Source organism: Barbus barbus (genome assembly GCF_936440315.1).
Source record: "Barbus barbus genome assembly, chromosome: 3".
NCBI classification, from domain to species: domain Eukaryota; kingdom Metazoa; phylum Chordata; class Actinopteri; order Cypriniformes; family Cyprinidae; genus Barbus; species Barbus barbus.
The window spans coordinates 36,447,477-36,469,578 of NC_136731.1; the positions used below are offsets into that span (position 1 = coordinate 36,447,477).

A 22,102-nucleotide genomic window follows, 5' to 3' on the forward strand; every position below is an offset into this window, starting at 1 on the left:
ATATTGGAGAGGATTTTTTCACATTATAAGTAAGCAATCCCTGAGGGTTAAGAAAACTATATTAAAGTTTCTTCTCCATCACGCTCCAGAATAAAATGATACTGTAGCCTAAATGCCTTATCGACATAATCAATGCATAATATGCTGTAATGTTTACCAAAGAAATGGCTGCGAATACCCGTATAGCAGGGACCTTGCTAGGGTTGGGAGAGATAAGGGGCTTAGCCCCCCCGATACCCTGAAGTATAATTTGATTGTACACTTTAGCACAATCAAATATACTTCAGTATATCTTTAGTTGGACTTCAGCACAGTTAAAGTTCCTTAAGAACAAAATTAGTTGTTCCAGTTTAGCAGACTTTAACTTTATCAGTTTAGTATTCCAGAAGTACAATTGCAGGGTATTTTTATTTTGCACATAAATATATAAATGTAGGGGAGACCGGGGAGTGTTGTAACACGGGGTTAGTTGTAACACGATCAGTTTGATAAGTCAGAAAAGAGCTGTGTTATCAATATCATACACTCCATTCACATTTTTAATGTTACAGGACAAGTGGCATGTGAATGTGAGCAACATTGTAGATTTTATGACCAAAAAAATTATTTTCAGGAAAGAAACCAATTTTTGCCTAGCAATCATCGTGTTGTAGATACAATCTTTTGACTTACATAACCTGAAGTAGCTGTTTCTCTAGTTTAATATGATATTTTGCATTCATGCTAACTTAAACCCCACATGCTAAAACAGTTAGCTATGTTATGGCTGCTTGGGGTGGGGATAGTTGTAACAGTTCATTAAAAATGTTACAACCAACTCTTAATGATTCCAATTAGTCCAGTTATCCAATCACATCCTCTATTGAGGCAAAGTCATGTGAGGTTTTTATTGCACACCAAGGGATTCATGTAAAATGTGTTTCCATCATAGTCTATGCGCAGAACTTTTTATTGTACAAAAACACTATCCGCCTCAAATGAGCACATATGTTCTTTTTGTGCACATTTTTAGAATTTCTTACAATCTTTATTTGCGTGAAGTCACTTTCAAAAAGGTTCTCTCTATTTTGATCGCTACTGTAGACAACAATGTCCGAACTATAAACTTGTATTCCAGTACTTCTGTGATAATTTGAATGTTTGTAATGGCTCTGGCTTTAACTGAAGCACTACATTTTACGATTTACGCCACATTAAGTGCGCCAAAATGGCATTTATTGTTTGAATTTAGTGTTAAAACTTACAAAACCTGAAAGCTGAGACTTTGTTTCATATCTCAAGCAGGGTTGCCAAATTGGCGTGAGATTTCCATGGGCAGAGTGAGAGCGCGAGACAGATCCTAAAAGCGTGAGAGTTGGCAACCCTGTTTGTTTGTTTGTTACCTCGTAACAAAAAAAGTTAATAAATAACCGAATGATGATACTGTAATTTTTTGGTTATTTCAGCCATGGAAAATTTTCTCAAAAAAAAAAAAAATTCTCACACAAAATGTATTTAATACTTTTTTTTTTTTTTTTTTTTACTTTTATCTGTTAACTTTAGAAAATTGATTCATTAAAAAAAAATTACATCTAACCAATTTCCCTTTTTTTTGAATTTGTGCTTTGGGCTGCATTGGCATTGGGCGGTAAGTAGGGGAAATTAATTTTTTTTGCCTTTAAAAAAAAAAAAAGAGGTTTACACATTGTATTGAAAAGGTTAAGTTGCTTTATTAAAGTGATGTTTATTTTGAATTATGAAAAATAATTGGAGGCATTAAAGTCCGCAATAAACATTTAATCACTGATCTTAATGAGCGATCACAATTTGGAAGAAAAATGGATTTATCATGAAGAAATTTAAGATGTACTGCAACAACAGACATTTATCAACATCTCAGTCTTGCTCACTGTGACCCATGAGGTTCACAAAGGAGCAGGTTTGACCCAGGCAGCAGATTCACTGTCCAAACAGGCAATCATGTCACTCAGAAGACCACCGCTCTCAGGCCTCTCACTACTGCTGTGAGATTCTGCATAAAAAGTCAACACACATACACTGGCTTGTTAGGTACATTTCATTTTCAGGTACATAATATAGAAAATATTTTACGTTGACCTATTTATTACTCCTGTCCTGATACCATATTCTCTCTTTACTAGAGTAAACACCAATACTGTAGGAATGATAACACTCTTCTTGTAATTTTCGAGATCTTACCAACTTTATGTTCAGTCAATTTCCTAATCACAGGGTTTGGGAAATCATAGATGCTTTCAGTCACTTCTGTAAATGGAGAACAATTACGAGACACTGTGCTGAATATATGATCTTTGACGGTGTAAATTTCTAATGTGAGTGGGCGGAGACTAAGGCCTACCATGCTCTCCCTCACTGATTGACCATTTAGAAGGGGGAGGGTCATAGATGGCTTCTTCAGCAACTGCAATTAGAAACCATGATCAATCAATTAATATTGTAATAGATGAAAGCAATATACAATCATTTTACCAATGAATCAGTATTACACAATAGGCAAGGCAAACCTAAATGCTTACATGTGAACATACGATGTTGACACCAGTTTATATTTAAAACCGCATTCCTGAAAAATAACATTATACACACCTTTTCGAGATGGTAAAACATCGTAGTCATAGTCTGTCAGTAAAAACTCCTCAGTACTTTGCTCAATTTCATTGTCTGTGTGCAAACCGTCTTGTGTCTCATCGGCAACTGAGGACAAAAATGATAAGAATGATTCCTGTAAGAATGTACATAGACATCCATAAACGTATTTGAGTTCTCTTGCCTGGGAAGTTTCACAGACAAGATTGACAAGGATATTTATCTGCTGAAGGCAATAACTTAAAGGGATGGTCCACCCAAAAATGAAAAATCTGTCCTACAGTGCCTCGCAAAAGTTTTTTTTTTTTTTTTTTTTTCGTTTTATGCTGCTGCCTTATGCTTTAAATTACTTTTTTTCCACATCAATCTACACTCCAAATACTATAATGGTAAAGCAAAAATGCAAAAAAAATTAAAGTTAACATCTTTTCAAATTTTTTAAAAATAAAAAACTTAAATGATTCCATTGCAAAAGTGCTCATACCCTTATCTGGGACAGATATTCTTTACAGCAGAATCTGAATATATGAACTCCATAGCTCAGTTTCCACAATTGCTCATAGTAATTACTATTTCCTGTTTATCTCTGTGAAGCTGTTTTGACACAATCTGTATAGTATATAAAGTGCTACAGAAATAAAGGTGACTTGAGACTGACAGTTCTGTTTTCTGTGCATTACAGAAAAGCGTTAAAAGTCAAAGGGATGTGGAACAGGAGAAAGTCACATCCCGAATGCAGACAGTACCAGAGAAGGACTGGAATGACTCTTGATCAATGGAGAGACATCTGCTGTCCACTGAAGTACTGCTGGTCTCAGTATTTGATTCTTCACACCAGCTAGACCAAATTTCAGGGTTGTTATCTGGCACCAGCTCCCTAATCTCAATAACACACAAAACACATTCAGAGCATTATAAATCTCATACAAAAACAGCCACTGGCGTGACGTGTCTTAAAGAGCAGTGGTACCCATTGGTGATAGATCCAGATCTGTCTGGGCCATTGAGCTGCATGGCTTTCCACAGCTGGTCTATCCACTCCTGCCTGACATCAGCTGTATCTGCTGCCTGTTAGCACACAGTTCACAAATGTTTATGGACAGAAAGAGCATAAAGAGAGCATTCATAATTCTTTCAGTCACAAGCGCAATCCATGTTCCTTTTTGAAACTATTATGACAGTCCTGCCTTACTCTCAACAAAACAACATTGTTCACAGGTGGTTTTTGTAGACCACATCCTCAAACACAGATTACAGACACTCTCTTGATCAACGTAAAAAAAAAAAAAAAAAAAAAAAATTCACCAGCATTTTCTTCTTCCCATTTTTCATTGTGATCTCAAATAGATAGCGATTGTTCTCAGATCTGCTGACCTTCCGCACAGACTGAACCTGTTCAGCCATGTGAAGAAAGCATGGAGTTAACATGAGAAGCACATTTTTGGCCTTCTAATAATCAGTTTACCAGCATCCACACAAAGAAACTCAGATAATATTACAAACCGACTTTACCTCATATATGTAATACTGGCCCCTGAGGTCTAACTGTTAAGGGTTCGACAGAAACAATGGATTAATAGCCATGCCAACAAGAGCCTTTGGCAATATGTCAGTAAATTGTATTGTATTTTTAATCTAAAGCAAGGGTCCTCAACAGGTGGGCTACCATATTAAAATCTTAAATACACTCCACAAAAATAAGTACTATTTTTTATCTGACATCAGCATTACATTTTTAAAAAGCATCCTAAGAATTATTAAATGAAACACTTGAATACTTACAGCACTCCCATGTTTTTTAGTGTAGAAAAAGAGAGTTGTATTATAAAGTCTGAACCAGTAAGTCACCCATCGAAGCCTCTGAGGAAAACACATTCAACCACTGAGCAAAGAGATTCCCTTAGGTGCATACATTATGTAATAATCTTATAAATTCTGCAATAAATATAGACAATATATATAATTCTGTAACAGGCCTTTTAAATTAAGTATTTGGCAACAACTCTTTTTAGTCACAGCAAATAACAGACAAATAACGCTAGCAATATGGATATTATAGTCATACCATTTTGTCTTTTCGTTTCTTCAGAAAGCCCTGGCAGAGCGGAGCTGGCACTACTCCTCCAGTGGACATGCTCATGGCTCTCTGTATGCTGAAAATCTTCACGCTTCACCATGAACATAAATCAACAGCATGACTTCCCCATGAAACCGTCACATCCTCACTTCTGATCTTTGTATAATAAAGAGACGCTGTCCTCAGTCAAATGCCAAAATACAGGGGAGGTTCTTGTTAATTTGCTTTGCAGTTCTGCAAAAGACGAACAAAAACCTCCCCACACAATCCTGATGAAGTAAAATTCAAGTAGGTGTCTCAGAAGCAAACACAACAAGACAGACTTATTCACACCATTATTTATTGTAAATGTTTTAAAACCCACATGTGCAACAATCCCTTGGTTTTGAACAGGGAAACTGCATTGAAAATTACATATGCATAAGAGCTGAAACATTAGAGCAAACATGACATTGTCTCTACGTGATTGTAAGTCAGGAAGAATTCATACAGCCTTTATATAATGTACCAAGCAGGTCCTTATTAGTCTCGTTTGGAATAAACCAATTTACGCCATCTCATTACTGAACATAAAAAGGGTTTTTTCCTGTGCATAATCTTTACAAAAGGCCATGGGTAGAAAAGAAAAACAAACATAAATTAACAAAATAAAAACCAAATATTGCATAAAAGAATCTGTAGCTCTATGACTGCTTCAAGCAATGCCAAAAAAAGAGAAATAAGGCCAATAAATTAACATAGCTGAGATGTGCCAAGAGTAAAATGACCTTTACATGAGAAATGGCTTTGTTTCAGTGCTTCTCCCACAAGCACGAGTGTTATCTGATACAGTTCAAATATGGTTTGTTCACTAACTAAAGACAATCTTAGAATGTCCAGGAAGATATATATACACATATAAACAGTGTTCAATCACCTATCAATAAACCCTCACGCTCTGCTGTCTCTTCAATATAGGTCACACCAATTAATACTGACCTGAGGAAAACATCAGTGTGCATAAATAAAAACCTCATGTCGGAACAGCAGAGGACACGATTACAGCTCCCACCGTTACTGTAGATGTCCTGTTCCACCGCATGGCTGATGAGGTGAGTTCCTATAACACTTGGTTCGGGAAAGGCAGTTTTAACTATACAAAATGTAGCTAACTATTACTAGGAATCTTCTCTCCTAAAATGAAGGATGGAATGAGGGACAATAGGTTTTGTAGTTTCTCAGGGGGCCGGGGCTGCTGTAACATGCCGGATGCACTGATCACCGCTGCTTGAGGAGAGCTTTGTACATGGCGAAGCCAAGAACAGCAAACACGGTGGCACCGACGCTCGCCCTCAGCCAAAACGTAGAGTTTTTCAGGTCAGCTTGGGTCATGTGTCTGTAAAAGAGCAAAAGTGAAGGAAAAAAGTGGATGTTTGTTAATAAAACATAAGTGCACTCATATGGTTTGTGAGATGACAAACGACAAAATCTCGTTTATACAGATATAACTAGTGCTAGAAAATAGGATTTAATTAACATCCATAAATCACCAATTATCATGTACAAATATATATACCATTATTTGAAAGAACAATCTCTCCCAAATTCCCATTTCCATAATGCAAAAACTAAACTGTTTGGAAAACTAAAGTATGTTTCACTCCTTTCAAAAACCGAAAATTTATGTAATATTGAATAAATTTATAAAAATAGGCTTAAATGGGTTTAAATAAGTTTAATATAAATAGGCTTCACGTAGATTATGCAATATTATTATTATCATTATATATATTTATTATTTATGATAGGTTTTATTAAATGTACCCTGGCAATTATTTGAGCATATAATAGTGTTAATACTTATTAAAAATGTATTTTGTTTTGCCTATTGGACATCCCATGATATACACAAACAGATTAGCTGTTGAAATGGGGAAAGAGGCAGCATGGGAAAGCAGAGGAGAGCCAGCTAATGTTTTCAGGGGCTGAACATGTTTAAAGGAACGCCGCTCAGAAGATAAAGACAAGTCAGAAACTGAACAGAAACAGAAGGTCTCTGGTGAGATTAAACCCACCCAACACAAATCCACAAGGTTTAACTCACTTCAAAAAGCACAATGCTGTACATCCAAACTCAAGACTGAGACACAAGACTTTAAAGATTTATCAGATCAATGTGTGTGTGTGTGTGTAACCTATGAAAATATACAACTGAAAAAAAGATCCCATTAAAGCAACAAAGGTGGCATTCACAATGCAACAAGTATTGAGTAATCTCCACAAATCAGATCAGTCAATGACATCTTAAGGACGTGGTGAGAAAAATAAAACTAAAGAATTTCATTTAACCACCTCACTGAAAACCAGTCAAGGAGAATCCTTCTTTGTACTTGAAACGTGGCACCTTGTACTCCAGTAAGCAGGACCTTTACCTGTTACAAACGGGCACAAACGGGCCAACAGACGACTCCATGTAGACCGAATCCTCTACAAAGCTGACTGCATGAACCTGATGGGTGAGGCTGGACTCCTCGTCAGCCAACAGAAACGTGCCCACATCTTGTATAAAAGGTCTCAACCTTATGCACACAGCATGGCATTTCAACAACCGCACACCCGACAGGACCACCCCAATGTACCCCACTGCTCACCACATGCTGTAAACACACACATTCTTACACACCCACTTATTAAATATGAAATAGTCACTGAAAAAAAAAAATTCTTGATATTTAATGACTGGTTATGTTGTGGCTTTAAAGTATTTTTCATATAAAAAAAAAAAAATAATAATAAATAAAAAAAGCACATTCTTTTTTTATTTTTTGGGCTATAATGTTTTTTAACCACCTGTAAATTAAGATGATACACTTCTTAAACAGCAGACTGACTATATAATGACTGGCTAAATGACATAGTCGAGAACAATGCATGAAATACTATCCGTCACAGCACCAAACAATAACAGCAAGGGAAGCTTGTGTTTTAGATGAAACACTATATTAGCAGCAACAGGTTAGTCACCCAAATGCAGACACAATCCAACACAAAATAGGACATTTAGATGTCACATCACTGCATATGACCAGTTAGTCCTGAAGAAGCTTTCTTAACTAATGCTGAAAAACAGATGATGGTTAGAGAGGATAGGGACAGATGGGCAGACTGCTAACATGATGTAAAGAGATGCAAAGCAAAGACAAAAAGGGCAAGCCAAACAAATGAAAAAGAACACCTATGGAAGGACAGAACAAAAATTCACAAGATTAAATTCAACAGACAGGTTTAAATTCAATAAATACATAAAGCTTTAACAAAATTTTGTGCACCATGAGAATGAGATGAAAACCCAAAGGGGACATGCTTTAAAGAAAATACGATGTATAAAATAAAGTTCTGAAATAATATAAATGTTCACTTACTCTTTTCTTTGAAAATATGTATAAGGAAATCGTTAAACTCACACCCGTGCATTCTTCTGGTGTTACAATTTATAAGCAGTAAGAAAGATTAGAAGGTCTATGAAATCTAAAAGATCAACTGCTCAGTATCTAAAAACAACTCAGGAAGAAATGCAACCAAAAAGGAAGGGCTCATATTTGTCCCTGGAGCAAGGATGAGTGAATTAGTGCAGATTTACTGCTTGCATATCCACCTCAACTCACTAGAAAGGGTTAACCATAATGAGGACAAATGCAAATCGGTCTTATTCTGTCCAAAATCCAAAAGATTCCTTTTTTAAACATGTTTTTAATGTTTATGGCATGTTTGAGAACAAACACATCCATTTGAATGTATAAAATAAAAAAATTCTAAGCAATGCTGCATGAATATGAATGAGAGTATGCCTAAACATAAAAAAGACAAAACATTTGAACTAGAGATGGAAATCAAAAGAATTTAAGATTTTTCTCTCAGGCTCAATCGGGCTGAAACTATTTGCACAAAAAAAAAGGAAAGAGTAATATTGTGGAATATTATTAAATAACTAATATGTAATAAATAATGTTTTACTTTTTTTTTTTTTATTCCTGAGATGGCAAATCTGAGTTTTCAGCATGCATTACTCAAGTCTTAAAGGGATAGTTCACCAAAAATTAAAATTCTGTAATTAGTCTGAATTTTCGTTTTTGGGTGAACTATCCTTTAAGTATCCCATGATTCATATCTTTAAATATAGGTCATCATATGAATTTACTAATGAACTTATAGTTTAGGGAAGAACCACTCAACTGACTCGGTGAATAAGTTACAGTCTTGACTCAATTATTCAAAAGAATCATTCATAAGAGTCCTGGTTTTGCAAATGCTTGTTTAGTGTCTATCAGCATTGGCAGAGGTATTCAGGTGTTCAACAACAGTCATGTGAAAAATGTGACTAAAATCATTGTTTCTTGTATTTAAAAAAAAATATTCACATCTCTAGTTTTAACATTCATATTAAAAAATAAAAATAAAAAAGTGTTAAGCTCAAGCATGCATGCAGGATTTAGTCGGCTTCGCACACAATTGCTAAGAAACCTGAAGCGGAATCAAAAGTGTGCTACCATGCTTCATATGCATTACTGAGACTTGAATAGCAAACGCTGGATTCAAATACAATGTTAATCAACAAGAGCTGCTAGAATGCCATACGTTTGGGCTTTGTGTGGATGAAATGAGTCAATGAGAGCATCTGGCCAGTCTACTTACAGACGTCTCTGACTTTTTGAGAGTTATGATAAATTTGAACTTTAAAATAACACAGAAGTGATCATTTTAACATAGCCAGAACATCTCCCAACATCTCTCTGTGGATATGCAATGTAAACCTGTGAGGCCAACAGCAAGTAAAGAGGACAGGTGGAGGGTTAAGAAGCCGAGGTTAGAGATCGCCCTGCGGAGAGGGTGAATGGGGGATATATAGGGCTATACTCAGAGACCTGTTCAGAAATGCACTGTAGAATTTGGCCTTTACCGAGCGCACCAGCTCAGAGTTCAGGAGGTTGTGACAGATGCAATAGGTACACCTGTTGCAGTTGCACATGCAGCGTAACTTGGCGTGGCTGCAGAAACACACACAGACAGGAAGAGTCAGTATCATGTGACAGTTCCAGGACAGCTGGATCCCAAAGCTGCTTCTCTGCTTGGGGCTTGGAGATGGAGGAGTGCAGGGAGGTCAGCACAGTAAACGAAATACATGGGGGGGGCTATTGTATTGCTGTGAGAAGAGATTCTTGGGAAAACCGGCTATCTACAGACACCTTATGCAAATGGAAAGAACAGAAAAAGAAAGTACGCTGGGAAGCCTTGAAACATCACAAGACAGACACATAAAAGGAAAGATTCCTAGAAGTTAGCAAAACAAACTCAAGCAAAAAGCTTGAACAGGGCTGCACGATTAATCCAAATAAAACCTAATTCTAAAAATCCTAAATCCTAAAACCTAAACCTAATAGTGATATGGTTTTAGTGTGATTATCAAATCACAAAGAATGCAATTTCATTAAATATTTGTGCTGCGTATTTCAGAGTGAAGCACACCACTTTGCAGCTCATGATCCGGTCAGTATTTTCAATGTCTCATGGTGGCTCGGTTTGCAGTAAATGCTGTTCATCCCATGAACATTCCCCATTCATGCATTTGTGAACCAACCACCTTCCCAAACTGGTAATGAGAAGCGCTTATAAACCAGCTGCTGTCAACAATAAGTAGTTTAATGAAACAGTTCACCCAAAAATGAAAACAGTTGCTGGTACCCATGGATTAAGTAACTGTTCATTTGTGATCAGCAGAATAAGGAAATTCATACAAGTTTGGAACAACCTGAGTAAATGAAGACCTATGAAGATCCCTAGAAGAGCTCCCTGCAGTTTGCCACCAAAATAAAAGCTCAATGGTTTAATATTTGAAAACAAGTGATTAAAATAGCCATTAATATAAGTATGGAAATTTTACAGATGTACTGTTTTTTTTGTTGTTGTTATTGGTCTGTAAATTAAAGTTTTGGGCCAAATTGTGCAGCCCTACAAAAAAATAAATAAAACTTGGAACTTCTTAAGAAAAGAAAAGAGCAACACATTTCAAATGAAAGTTCTTTCCTAAGAATAGATTACCAAAAATTCTGCATATTAGCACTCTGTAATGTATAAATTGGTCCAGCAGATGCTTTTACACACACACCCTTTTCTGGAAAAATAATGTCATTTTTTATTGTCAAAATCACTACTAAATCTAAAGTTCTCATACACAGCCTTAGGAAAGAACTGGTGCACAGCTTGCATCACCACCTGCCACTACATAAATGAAACCTGAAATTGTTATGCGCTACATTAAAAGACCACAGAACAAATAATACTCGAACGACCAAATGAAAGATCAGCTTTCCAAGATACTGCAGCTAGCTGCTACTATGATACCTAACAGCTTTAGAAGCACAAAAGAAGACAAACTGATAGACAAGCAAAAGAAGGCGAGTCAGAGGAGCCAATCACAATCTAACAGGAGTAGTAGACAGTGGAGCAGATGGGTCTGGTTGAAGAAGGGGCTTTATACTCACGGATACATGGCCATAGTGGTGAGTTTGGTATAGATGTCTTTGCTGGGTGCTTCGGTTGTGTTGCAGGTGAACATCTGCGGTGGGTGAAGCTTGTGTTTCCGACAGAAATCCAGCGGGGACAGGCTGTAGTACTGACGGGCTTCATGCAGGTCTGACTTGGCAGCAATAATCACACAGGGTGTCTTGCTGTCCAAGAAGTGTTTCTGTGAAAGTGCATCACAATGTTAGCATGTGGAGTTATTTTTGCGTTTTTACTGAGCTTATTTTTGTTGTTTGGTGACTTGACCACGCCCACTGAGCTTTAACTGATCCACAATAAACTGACAAACAAGCAAAAGAAAAGTTTTGCGATAACATCTTGGAGAAAATTATTTTTTATGGACAATAAAACACTAAATTGCACAGTAAGAAACTAGAATGCTATAAGCCATTTTGCAATAATGTTTTTTGTAAGAATGTTTTGAGGGGAGGGAAGATATTTTATTTAGCAACGACTCATTAAAATTGATCAAAAATAACAGTAAAGACATTTACAATGTTAAAAAAAAAATGCTGTTCTTTTGAACGTTCGATTCATCAAAAAATCCTGAAAAAAAATAAATGCATCACAGTTTCCACAAAAATATTAAGCAACGCAAATGTTTTCAACATTCATAAATATAAATATTTCTTGAGCACCAAATCAGCAAGTTAGAAAGATTTCTGGAGGATCATGTGACACTGCTTTGCAGCTTTGCAGTCACAGGAATCAATTACATTTAAAAATATATTACAATTGAAAACATGTATTTTCAATTGTGATAATATTTCTCAATATTGCTGTTTTTCTGTATTTTTGATCAAAGAAATGCAGCTTTGGCTAGCATAAAAGACTTCAAACACAAAATACATCAAAAATATTTACCACCCCAAACTTTTGAATATAGGCAAGACAATTTTAATAAATCAGAATAATTTTTCTTACCAACACCACATTTAATAAAGAGCATATAACTGCATAACCAGGACGTAACCAGTGCTCCAAGCTAGTATCAAACTGACTTAAGTCTTGCCAATAAATATATATAAAAAATATGCTAACCTTGTAGACTTTAGCGCAATATTCAAAAGAACGTGGGTTGCTGATGTCATACACCAAGCAAACAACATCACAAGCCAGATCAGCCTCAGAAAGGAACTCAAAGTCCGGCAGCACCTCGTGCAGCTGAAGAAAGAGAGAGAAACACTCAGCACTGGCTATACATGAACATGGCTATACATTAGTGGACAAAGCAAAAGAACTTTAACTTACAAGCAGATATTTCTCTTGTCCATAAACATAAGTGGTGCTGATGGCATAGTAAGACTTGTGGTCTTCTCTTATCCTCTTCTGATGCTGAAAAATGAAGGAGACAGTCAAAATCAAGTCCAAGGCAAAACACTACATGCTCCTGTGAGGCATGTGTACTCACCGCAAGGGTTCGGCCCAGGAAAGCCAGCAGAAAGCCACTTTTACCACTGTCTCGAGCTCCTAGGACATTGCAGCGGAAAACACTGCGCTGAGTCTGTTTCTTCTGCAGGTCGATGCGCTTATTCCTCGTGACTGCACAACAACGACACATTAATGAATTAGAAATCAGCCCTTATATATGAATGAACGAATCAAGATACACAATAAAGCACTCTTACTTGTGATAGCAGCTGCCTGTGACTCCTGTTCTTGGATAATAGAGTAACCGAGATAACCCAAGTACTCTAAACATCGCTGCACATCTAGGTATGTTGTTAGCCTGAGATGAAGATAAATCATGTTTCAGTCTTTCATTCAGATGAACACAAATATCAAAAAGTTCATCGTTTCCATTTATTCCCATTTTCAAGTACTGTAGGATGAAGGCAGCACTCACGTCCACTGGGAAAGGTAGCCTTGGTAAGTAATCCAGCCTTGCTCATTGGTGCAGACTGTGTTGTTGACATCGGGACCCCAGGGCATGTAGGGAAAGACCTTGAACAAATCCTTCAGCTCATCTGGAGACAGAGCACAGTCTCGATCCTAATACAAAAAAAAGTACAGATTCATTCAATAGGCCATTCTTAAGGGCCCATTCTTGCGTTCATTACTATTTTTTAGTTTTTCCTACATGGGTATCTTTAATTTGTGCATAACATCTTGCTATTTTTTCGTAAGATACCTTTTAAAAAAAAACCTCAAGAATGCCTGTGAATGGCCCCTGAAATGTCCTTCTACAATTACGCAATTAAACAGAGCCAGGAGGCGTACAGTCAGTCTATCATCTTCACTCATGCTCTGACTGAGGCTAGATAACTGTCCTTATCAAATTCAGCTGTTTGGAAAACATTTGTATTCGGCTGAGCTCACCTTGTCATGCTTGTCAAAGACGCTCTGGAGGAAGAGGTAGGCGTTGTGGTTCAGCTCTGTGGTGCAGTCCGGAGGTATTTTTAACCTAAGAAAACAAATAGATGTTAGAAATTCTTCTGAACTAATTAGAAAACCACAATTTGAGCTTGTGCGTTTCTTTGCAAAATGGGGCAGTGCAACAAAGCTGTAAAAAATGTGATCCAACCAGAGATGAGCTATGAGCTAGTTGATGAGACATGATTCATGTAAAGTTGAAGTACTGGATCTGGGCTGGGACTCACAGTGGAAACAGGTATTCCTGGGTCAGCTCCAGGTCATCATCATAACCGAACCTCCTGAGCACAGTCCATGTGGTCTCATGCCTTCCTCTCTGAATAAAAAGTGTATGAAGGAACAGGAAACCTAGTAAACAGAAGAACGAACACATCTCAGACACAACAGAACCTGGTAAATGAAGGAACATGCGGAATTTACAAACATGCACTATATATATATATATATATATATATATATATATTTTTTTTTTTTTTTTTAACAAAATGATAACAATGGGAATCCAAGTATTACTGTACAACGGTGATATAAAAAGCCAGCATTGATTGTTTTTCTACTCCGCTCACCCTTCAGTGTGAGGCCATTGTCTTTAACCCCATCTGACATATTTTTCCGCACAACATTCTTCACGTCCTCCAGGGCTTGAGGTGCCAGGGGTATGTTAAAACAAGTTCTCTGCAACGCAATATCAACAATCATCCACAAAGTTGCTTGAGAAAATATGACGCTCTCATTAATATGCAGTTTGTGCAGCTGTGTGTGTAAACAACCTCTCCTGTCATTTATTTGAGGAAGTATGCCACAGCAATTTGAGCACAGAGTGCTTTAGACAGCTGCTCTTACCTGGAAGAAATTAAGCTCATTATCGTTTAGAATGCCATCATTGTCCAGGTCTGATATTTTGAAAATGCGAGTAAGTGCTTTGATGCAAGAAGGCTTCATCTGGAGAATAAACAGAGAACACGTTACTTATTTGAATATTTTGATGTTCTTCTTTGTAATATAAAGTGGTCATATTAACAGGCCCAGCAGTCCAACTGAAGTAATATTTTACCTCCTTCTCTTCTGGAGAGTACAGCGGTCCTGTCGGGTGCAGAACAGCCTTCTGGGCGTAGTAGAACAACTCCGAGATATTTTTCAGGTTTTTGGCTGAACACTAAGAATGAATAAAGTCATTACATCAGTAAAATACATCACGGTTTATGTCTTCCATATATATATAAAAAAAATACAGCATTCTTGTTTCTATTTTTTTTCCTCTACATCTAATATAATGAACACTTCATTTAAAAAGGTTTCATAATTTTTTAATGAATATTAAGCAGAAATTAACTGTAAACAATAAATAATTGTTTTGCTATCAGACAGGGATCTCTATCAGGGAAGGAACCACATTGTATTTTGTATAAAACTCAAATGCATGGTCTATAAGAACATGCCTAATATGTCACAATAAAATATTTACATACTTTATGATGTTTACACTGCAAAGCCATTCAAATAATTGCTTTATAACTGACTTACAAAGTCAAATACTTGCATTTGAATTTTACTTTATTAAATTAACTTTATTCATCCATATTATCCTCCCATATTGATTTTAACTGTTTTCTTTTACATATAATTTCTCCTCCACAAAAAAAATTATAATAATGATCTGAGATCAAACAAATACTGGTAGACACCTTGCATTATCACTGCAGAAGAAACCTGACAACAAAGGTGTGGTTTTCTTGGTGGTGGAGAAAAAAAGAAAAAAAAAAAAAAAGAAAAAAAAAAAAAAAAAAAAGTGTACGATACAGAGGCATGCAAATCAAGTAAAACTTCATGTGCACAGGAATCGATTGACTGATTTGATTTGCATTCACTGGACTCTCAGTGTGAGTGCTCTGTCTTTCCTTTTAGACTGAAAGCAATGCCTCTAGTAAAGCAGGAATGAGCGAGTAACACATGACCCAAAGGGTGACGTCACTCTCCTCCATGACGCTCCTGCCCCTCTGCACACACTCAGTCTCACAGCTCTGAGAGGCACATACAGCACGTCGTCACCTACGTTTAGATCAGACTGTGCAGACTCAGTGCATTTCTCACCTCCACACAGGTCTCAATCTCAGAGTACTGGTTCATGATGGGCAGGATGGTCTCCATGCTGCTGTGCTCCACCAGGTCAGATTTATTCCCCACCAGGATCAATGGTACTCTGTGACAAGACAATAGGATTAAAACATTTATTAGCTTCAGACAATGCTTGAATCATGCGTGCAATGTGGCATTGTGCCATCAAAAAAATAAAAATAAATAAATAATAATAATTTCCTCTGGAACATATACATACATACATTACATACATACACATATATATTATACACATGTGTGTGTGACCCTGGACCACAAAACCAGTCATAAGTAGCACAGGTATATTTGTAGCCAACAATACATTGAATGGTTCAAAATTATTGATTTTTCTTTATGCCAAAATTAATTCAGTAAAGATCGTGTTCCATGAAGATAATTTGTAAATGTCCTACCGTAAATATATCAAAACATAATTTTTGATTCGTAATATGCATTGCTTTCATTTGGACAACTTTAAAGGCGATTTTTCTCAATATTTTCATTTTTTTGCACCCTCAGATTCCAGATTTTCGAATAGTTGTATCGTTGCCAAATATTGTCCTACATCATACATCAATGGAAAGCTTATTTTTTTTAGCTTTCAGATGATGTATAAATCTCAATTTCCAAAAATTGACTGGTTTTGTGGTCCAGGGTCACATATTGTTTTGGATATGGTTAATGATATTGCCATTTACCTGGTTCAATGTTATTTAATTTTGCTTGCTTTTGAGTTGATACCATATATCCTTGAATATGAAAGTACCTAAAATGCTTTCAATGATATTGATGTAGCGCTTAGATAAATGTACATGACTTCCTGCGTTTATACTGTAGAACAGGTGTGAAAACTTAATATTTGTTTCTAACCACAAAGGTTACAAAGAGGGTACAGGGGGGTGAAGAGAGAGTTTAAAACCACAAGCGGATGTAAAATAAACAAGACTACAAAGAAGGAGAAGAGTGCTAAAAGATGATGACAGCGTAGGAGAAGACAGAAGGACATCCAGCAATCCGACACGAATCACAGCGACTGATGGAGTTTCCCAAAAAGTAATATAAAAAGTCTGAGGAGTAAGCCACTCTTCAGATACTGCCTGCATTAAGCGTGAAGGACACCTGATACCCTATCGAGGGGCACTTAACAGTATCTCCAATATTACGGTTTAGAGTCTGATTATAGAGCTCTTAGCTTAGCTGATTTTGTTTTATTTTTGCATTGACTGCTTTGTATTGTAACTAATAAAATAAGAGATTTTACTGTTACTACTGCCTCCCGTAAGACTTTACTTACAACTACAAACTGAGCCTCAAACAAGAGAGTCTTCTACGTCATTCCTGAAGAACTTCAACCTGCGGGCAGGTGAGTGCTTCTTGGTTTAGGCTAGATTTGACTATCCTTACCCTACCTGAATAATCATAGGGTTAAAGGTGTAAGATAAAACAACAATAACAAACAAACAAATGTATGTGTATGTGTATATATATATATATATATATATACACACTAGGGACTGTAACACCTAGTCCTTTTATTGAGTGTGGGGATACTAATTCCATGGGGAGTTCTTGAAGAAACATGGCTGCTATAAGGCTTTACCATATATTATAATCTATATATTTTAAGAGCAGAAAGGCTATCTTCATAATGGCAAGAACATAGTACATAAAATCAAAAATTTAGATGAAAAAGTTTATAGTTACTATGCAGTGAGTACATGGAAACAACGTTACTGTTTAATGATATTTGCTGTACTGATACTAACAACTTGTCAAACAGTTATTTACATTTATTTTTTACAGATGTTTAACCAATATTTGCATAGTTATATTATCAGAGCTCGACAACAGGAATGGCCCAATGGCCCTGGGCCAGTGTGAAAGAAACTTAGGACAAAACTGATGACTCTATTGTATGACTCTATCGTATTTATTTGTGCTATTGCTGGTCATTTTTTTGTTTTTGTTTTTCATTACTTAAGAGTTTATTAATAATGTTTGTATAATATATTTACTTATGTTTTAATGCCATATCAGCAACAAAGACATCTTAATGGCGAAAACAGAAATAAATAAAACTTACACAATAAAAAAAAAAAAGACATTAATTAACATTAATTATTAACTTTATTAGATACACCTGTTCAATTGCCTTGTAACATAAATTGCTAATCAGCCAATCACATGGCAGCAACTCAATGCATTTAGGCACCTGTAGCTGGTGTGTGGTGAGCGCACTGGCGCCGTTGTCCTGTGGCTGCCGTCGCACCATCCAAGTGGATGCTGCACACTGGTGGTGGTTGAGGAGAGACCCGCCCACATGATTGTAAAGCGCTTTGGGTGTACAGCAATACACAATAAAGCGCTATATAAATGCATCATTCATTCATTCATTCATCTAGATGTGGTGAAGACGACTTGCTGAAGCATCAGAATGGGGAAGAAAGGGGATTTAAGTGACTGAACGTGGAATGGTTGTTGGAGCCAGACGGGCTGGTCTGAGTAATTCAAAAACTGCTGATCTACTGGGATTTTCACGCACAACCATCTCTAGGGTTTACAGAGAATGGTCCGAAAAAGAGAAAATATCCAGTGAGCGGCAGTTGTGTGGACGAAAATGCCTTGTTGATGTCAGAGGTCAGAGGAGAATGGGCAGACTGGTTAGAGATGATAGAAAGGCAACAGTAACTCAAATAACCACTCGTTACAACCAAGGTATGCAGAATACCATCTCTGAACGCACAACTACAGCAGCAGAAGACCACACCGGGTGCCGCTCCTGTCAGCTAAGAACAGGAAACGGAGACTTCGATTCACACAAGCTCACCAAAATTGGACAATAGAAGATTGGAAAAACGTTGCCTGGTCTGATGAATCTCGATTTCTACTGCAACATTCACAAGGTAGGGTCAGAATCTGGTGTAAAGAACATGAAAGCATGGCTCCATCCTGCCTTGTCTCAACGGTTCAGGCTGGTGGTGGTGGTGTAATGGTGTGGGGGATATTTTCTTGGCACACTTTGGGCCCCTTCGTACCAACTGAGCATTGTTTAAACGCCACAGCCTACCTGAGTATTGTTGCTGACCGTGTCCATCCCTTTATGACTACAGTGTACCCATCTTCTGATGGCTACTTCCAGCAAGATAATGCACCATGTCACAAAGCTCAAATCATCTCAGACTGGTTTCTTGAACATGACAAGGAGTTCACTTTGCTCAAATGGCCTTTTGAGCACTTTTGGGATGTGGTGGAACGGGAAATTCGCATCATGGATGTGCAGCCGACAAATCTGCAGCAACTGCGTGATGCTATCATGTCAATATGGACCAAAATCTCTGAGGAATGTTTCCAACACCTTGTTGAATCTATGCCACAAAGAATTAAGGCAGTTCTGAAGGCAAAAGGGGGTCCAACCCGGTACTAGCAAGGTGTACCTAATAAAGTGGCCAGTGAGTGTATGTTAGGCTTGTATTTTTTGCTGCAGCATCAAAATTGAAATTTGACTTGCATCTAAAATTTTGGTGTCATTACCTTATTTAATAGAATACATGGTTAAAAAAAAAAAAAAAAAAAAAGTAAGTTAAAAAACCTGGCAGGATGCCACACACCTGCTGTCCTTATCTGTTCTGTCATTGATGAGGGGAATCCAATGACTCGTCACCTACAGGATGCCAATATGATGAGACACAGCAGAACCATTCACATTGCACAAGTAAAAGCTACATTATACAAACAAGAAATTATCAGAAGTAAAGTTATAGAGCAAGACATGAATTTGGATCTGTAATTACAGGCTGGTGCATTTTTGTGTTTGGCATCCAAGAAAACAAGACTTACCTTTTCAATTGATTTCTTGTTGTTTACTGAATATACGATGCATATAACATTGGCCTGTGCCAAGACAGAACACACAAGGGAGGTGAATAAAACAATAAAATCAAACTAAATTGTCTCAGCAAAGAGACTAAAACCAGCCCCACCTTTGATATTTCTTGGTAAAGCTGCTCATCTGACTGTTCTGCTTCTGAAAGATCAAAAATATGGAAAAAGAGAATTAAAAACTAAAGAATAACCACCTTAGGAGAGGGTTGCGGCATTGACAAGAACACCAAAGCAGGTTATATGAGTCTCTTCATACAGTGATGTACATGTATCAATACCTGAATAGTCCACTATATGAGTGGGCACTCTCTCAGGTGTGACATCTGCAGGAATAGTGATCTCTTCCGCTCTGAGAGGAACCTTTCAAGAGATGCACAACACGAGCATGAGAAACACAATACTAATGCAATGCATGTGCGCACAGACAAGCATAAGATTGACTTGAAGTTCCATTTGAACTTGAGTCGTTTCAGCGAATGACTGTACCTCATCAGGGAATTCCTCACTGACGAGTGACATGATCAGGGACGTCTTCCCCACTTTGGCTGTGAAGAAAAAGAAGTCCCCAATGACCACTGTGTTCTAGATGTATTAATAGCACCAAATGATTAACAGAAACATGCCTGTCAAGATTAGAGCGCCCTTATAAAGGGGTAGTTCACATATTTAAGTTGAACTCTTTCATTTCAATGTCAGCTTTTATGACCACATATTAATGACCTCATATAAAGACTACTTTAAAAAAAAAAACTAAAAAAATCATGTCACACCGCAATATAAAAATGAACCAGCAAACAGTCAAAAAAATTAAAATATTTAAAAAGTAAAAACGTATTAACTTTTATATAAACATTTATGTAAACTAAAATACAAAAAAAGCTAAGGGACATATCATTGAGATGATGTTATAGGCTTTATAAATATTTTTAAAATTTGTTTTAATTTTAATCATAGTTTTTGTTGTGTTTTAGTCTTTTTTTGTTTGTTTGTTTCTTTTTCAAATGTCTACATATTTTTATTGCAGTTTTAGTTATTTTTGTACATCAAATGAAAATGAGAAATGCTGCCCTGTCAACTACATAAAATAAAACCAGTAAAAAAAAAATTAATTTTAGTTAACATTTATTTTAAGTAACAATTTATGGGTTTAGTTTTAGCTACTAATAATAACCCTGGTTCTGATATTTCCAAATATGTTATATTCTGAGTGTTTCAATCTAAATCTTAAAACCTGTAAGATGCTGAAATGTCTCACATCAATAATGACTTTATTAAACGGACAGGCTGAGGGGTCTGAAGCTTGATGGTTTGGCATTGGTGAGCAGTATGTTCACATGGACACGTACTACTTTGGCTGACCTTTTGAAACTTTGGCAGCTCTGGAGGCCTGCTCCTAAAACTTTTATAAATAACTGTTATGATAAACACGGGTGTAAACTAACAGCAAAGGATGCCACTCACATTTTTAATATCATAATCTGCTCAATTATGATTAAAACTGCCATTCTTTCGGCTATTTTACACACAATACACATGCATGTGCATTAACATAACATTTTTAGTGTCTGCAGTCAGTTTAGACAACATTTAAAAACATGCACAAAGCTTAATACCTGTTATTTCTGGGAAAATCTCTTTTATTCTGTCACTTGTCAATTTAATTTCATATGGCTGAATAAGAAATGTTTGTAAAAACATTCAAATATAGAATGGACGGATGTTATTGGGCATATAACAGTGAACAGCAGCACATATTGACCAACTAGAGAGATGCAAATCAGCAGCCATTTGACTCTTACATAACTGAACCGAATCAATTCACTTACGTTCACCGACAAGTAATATCCTCACGTCCTTTCTCATCGTTGCAACTTTGATGTGATCAAAATAAGAGACGAGCAAGTGCTTTATCGTAGATCATTGATCCTGCAGCTATATATGTACCCGCGCAGGCCTCTGTAGGGCAAAACGGACGGAGTCAGTCTGAATAAAACCTCTGCTCACACCAGTTTAACACACAGCTGATTCATGCCAGGGAGACTAAGCGATTCCGCATGTATGTAGGCACTGCTTGCGTTCTTCAGATTCACTTCATGACATTTCTCGGTTCACATTTCAAGCTCACGGCTGACCTCCAGTAACCGGTGACTACAGAACGCAGCTACGGACAAACGCGGATCTCCTCGCGCTGACATGTTCTGTTCACCGTCTTGATGTTATACCGCCTCCTGTAGGACTGGCGTGTCACCCACCTCTGGCAACATCTTTACAGCTGGCCAAATACTGATATTCCGTCACTAAAATGATTTCAAGTTTTGGTTTATGTAAATGCTCTTTCGAAAAAGATGTTATTGATGTTAAACATTATTAAAATAGGTCATAAATATATGCATAAAAGTAAGTGGAATAACAGTAAACACTGCGAATCTTTAAAACATTTATCCAAAGATAATCAACCCCTTGGTGAATTGTATATGAAACCGTGTATGA

At 36.8% G+C, this 22,102-nt stretch overlaps 2 protein-coding genes across 4 annotated transcripts; both read right to left on the reverse strand.

The window, feature by feature from the left end:
• Positions 1-1,645: 1,645 nt before the first annotated feature.
• LOC306859827 (uncharacterized protein) lies at positions 1,646-5,739 on the reverse strand. The gene is made up of 10 exons (XM_079401138.1): positions 4,673-5,739; positions 4,390-4,467; positions 4,120-4,152; positions 3,913-3,999; positions 3,578-3,675; positions 3,354-3,484; positions 2,608-2,715; positions 2,360-2,422; positions 2,200-2,265; positions 1,646-2,011 (listed from the first exon to the last, which is right to left on the reverse strand). The coding sequence occupies exons 1-10, from the start codon at positions 4,745-4,747 to the stop codon at positions 1,905-1,907; spliced, it is 846 nt and encodes a 281-aa protein (XP_079257264.1). The 5' UTR covers positions 4,748-5,739; the 3' UTR covers positions 1,646-1,904.
• rhot1a (ras homolog family member T1a) lies at positions 5,013-21,832 on the reverse strand. 3 transcript variants are annotated; one of them, XM_079401108.1, is made up of 21 exons: positions 21,439-21,805; positions 20,099-20,157; positions 19,891-19,972; positions 19,711-19,754; positions 19,568-19,621; positions 19,339-19,391; positions 15,707-15,815; positions 14,670-14,771; positions 14,459-14,557; positions 14,182-14,290; positions 13,843-13,963; positions 13,562-13,646; positions 13,089-13,234; positions 12,871-12,971; positions 12,654-12,784; positions 12,494-12,577; positions 12,284-12,406; positions 11,203-11,405; positions 9,586-9,708; positions 7,096-7,242; positions 5,705-6,059 (listed from the first exon to the last, which is right to left on the reverse strand). In XM_079401108.1, the coding sequence occupies exons 1-21, from the start codon at positions 21,473-21,475 to the stop codon at positions 5,942-5,944; spliced, it is 2,130 nt and encodes a 709-aa protein (XP_079257234.1). In that variant the 5' UTR covers positions 21,476-21,805; the 3' UTR covers positions 5,705-5,941. The 3 variants fall into 3 exon arrangements, with proteins under 3 accessions (XP_079257232.1, XP_079257233.1, XP_079257234.1); XM_079401106.1 differs by lacking the exon at positions 7,096-7,242 and having other exon boundaries at positions 5,013-6,059; XM_079401107.1 differs by lacking the exons at positions 7,096-7,242; positions 9,586-9,708 and having other exon boundaries at positions 5,013-6,059; positions 21,439-21,832.
• Between the last annotated feature and the right edge of the window lie 270 nt (positions 21,833-22,102).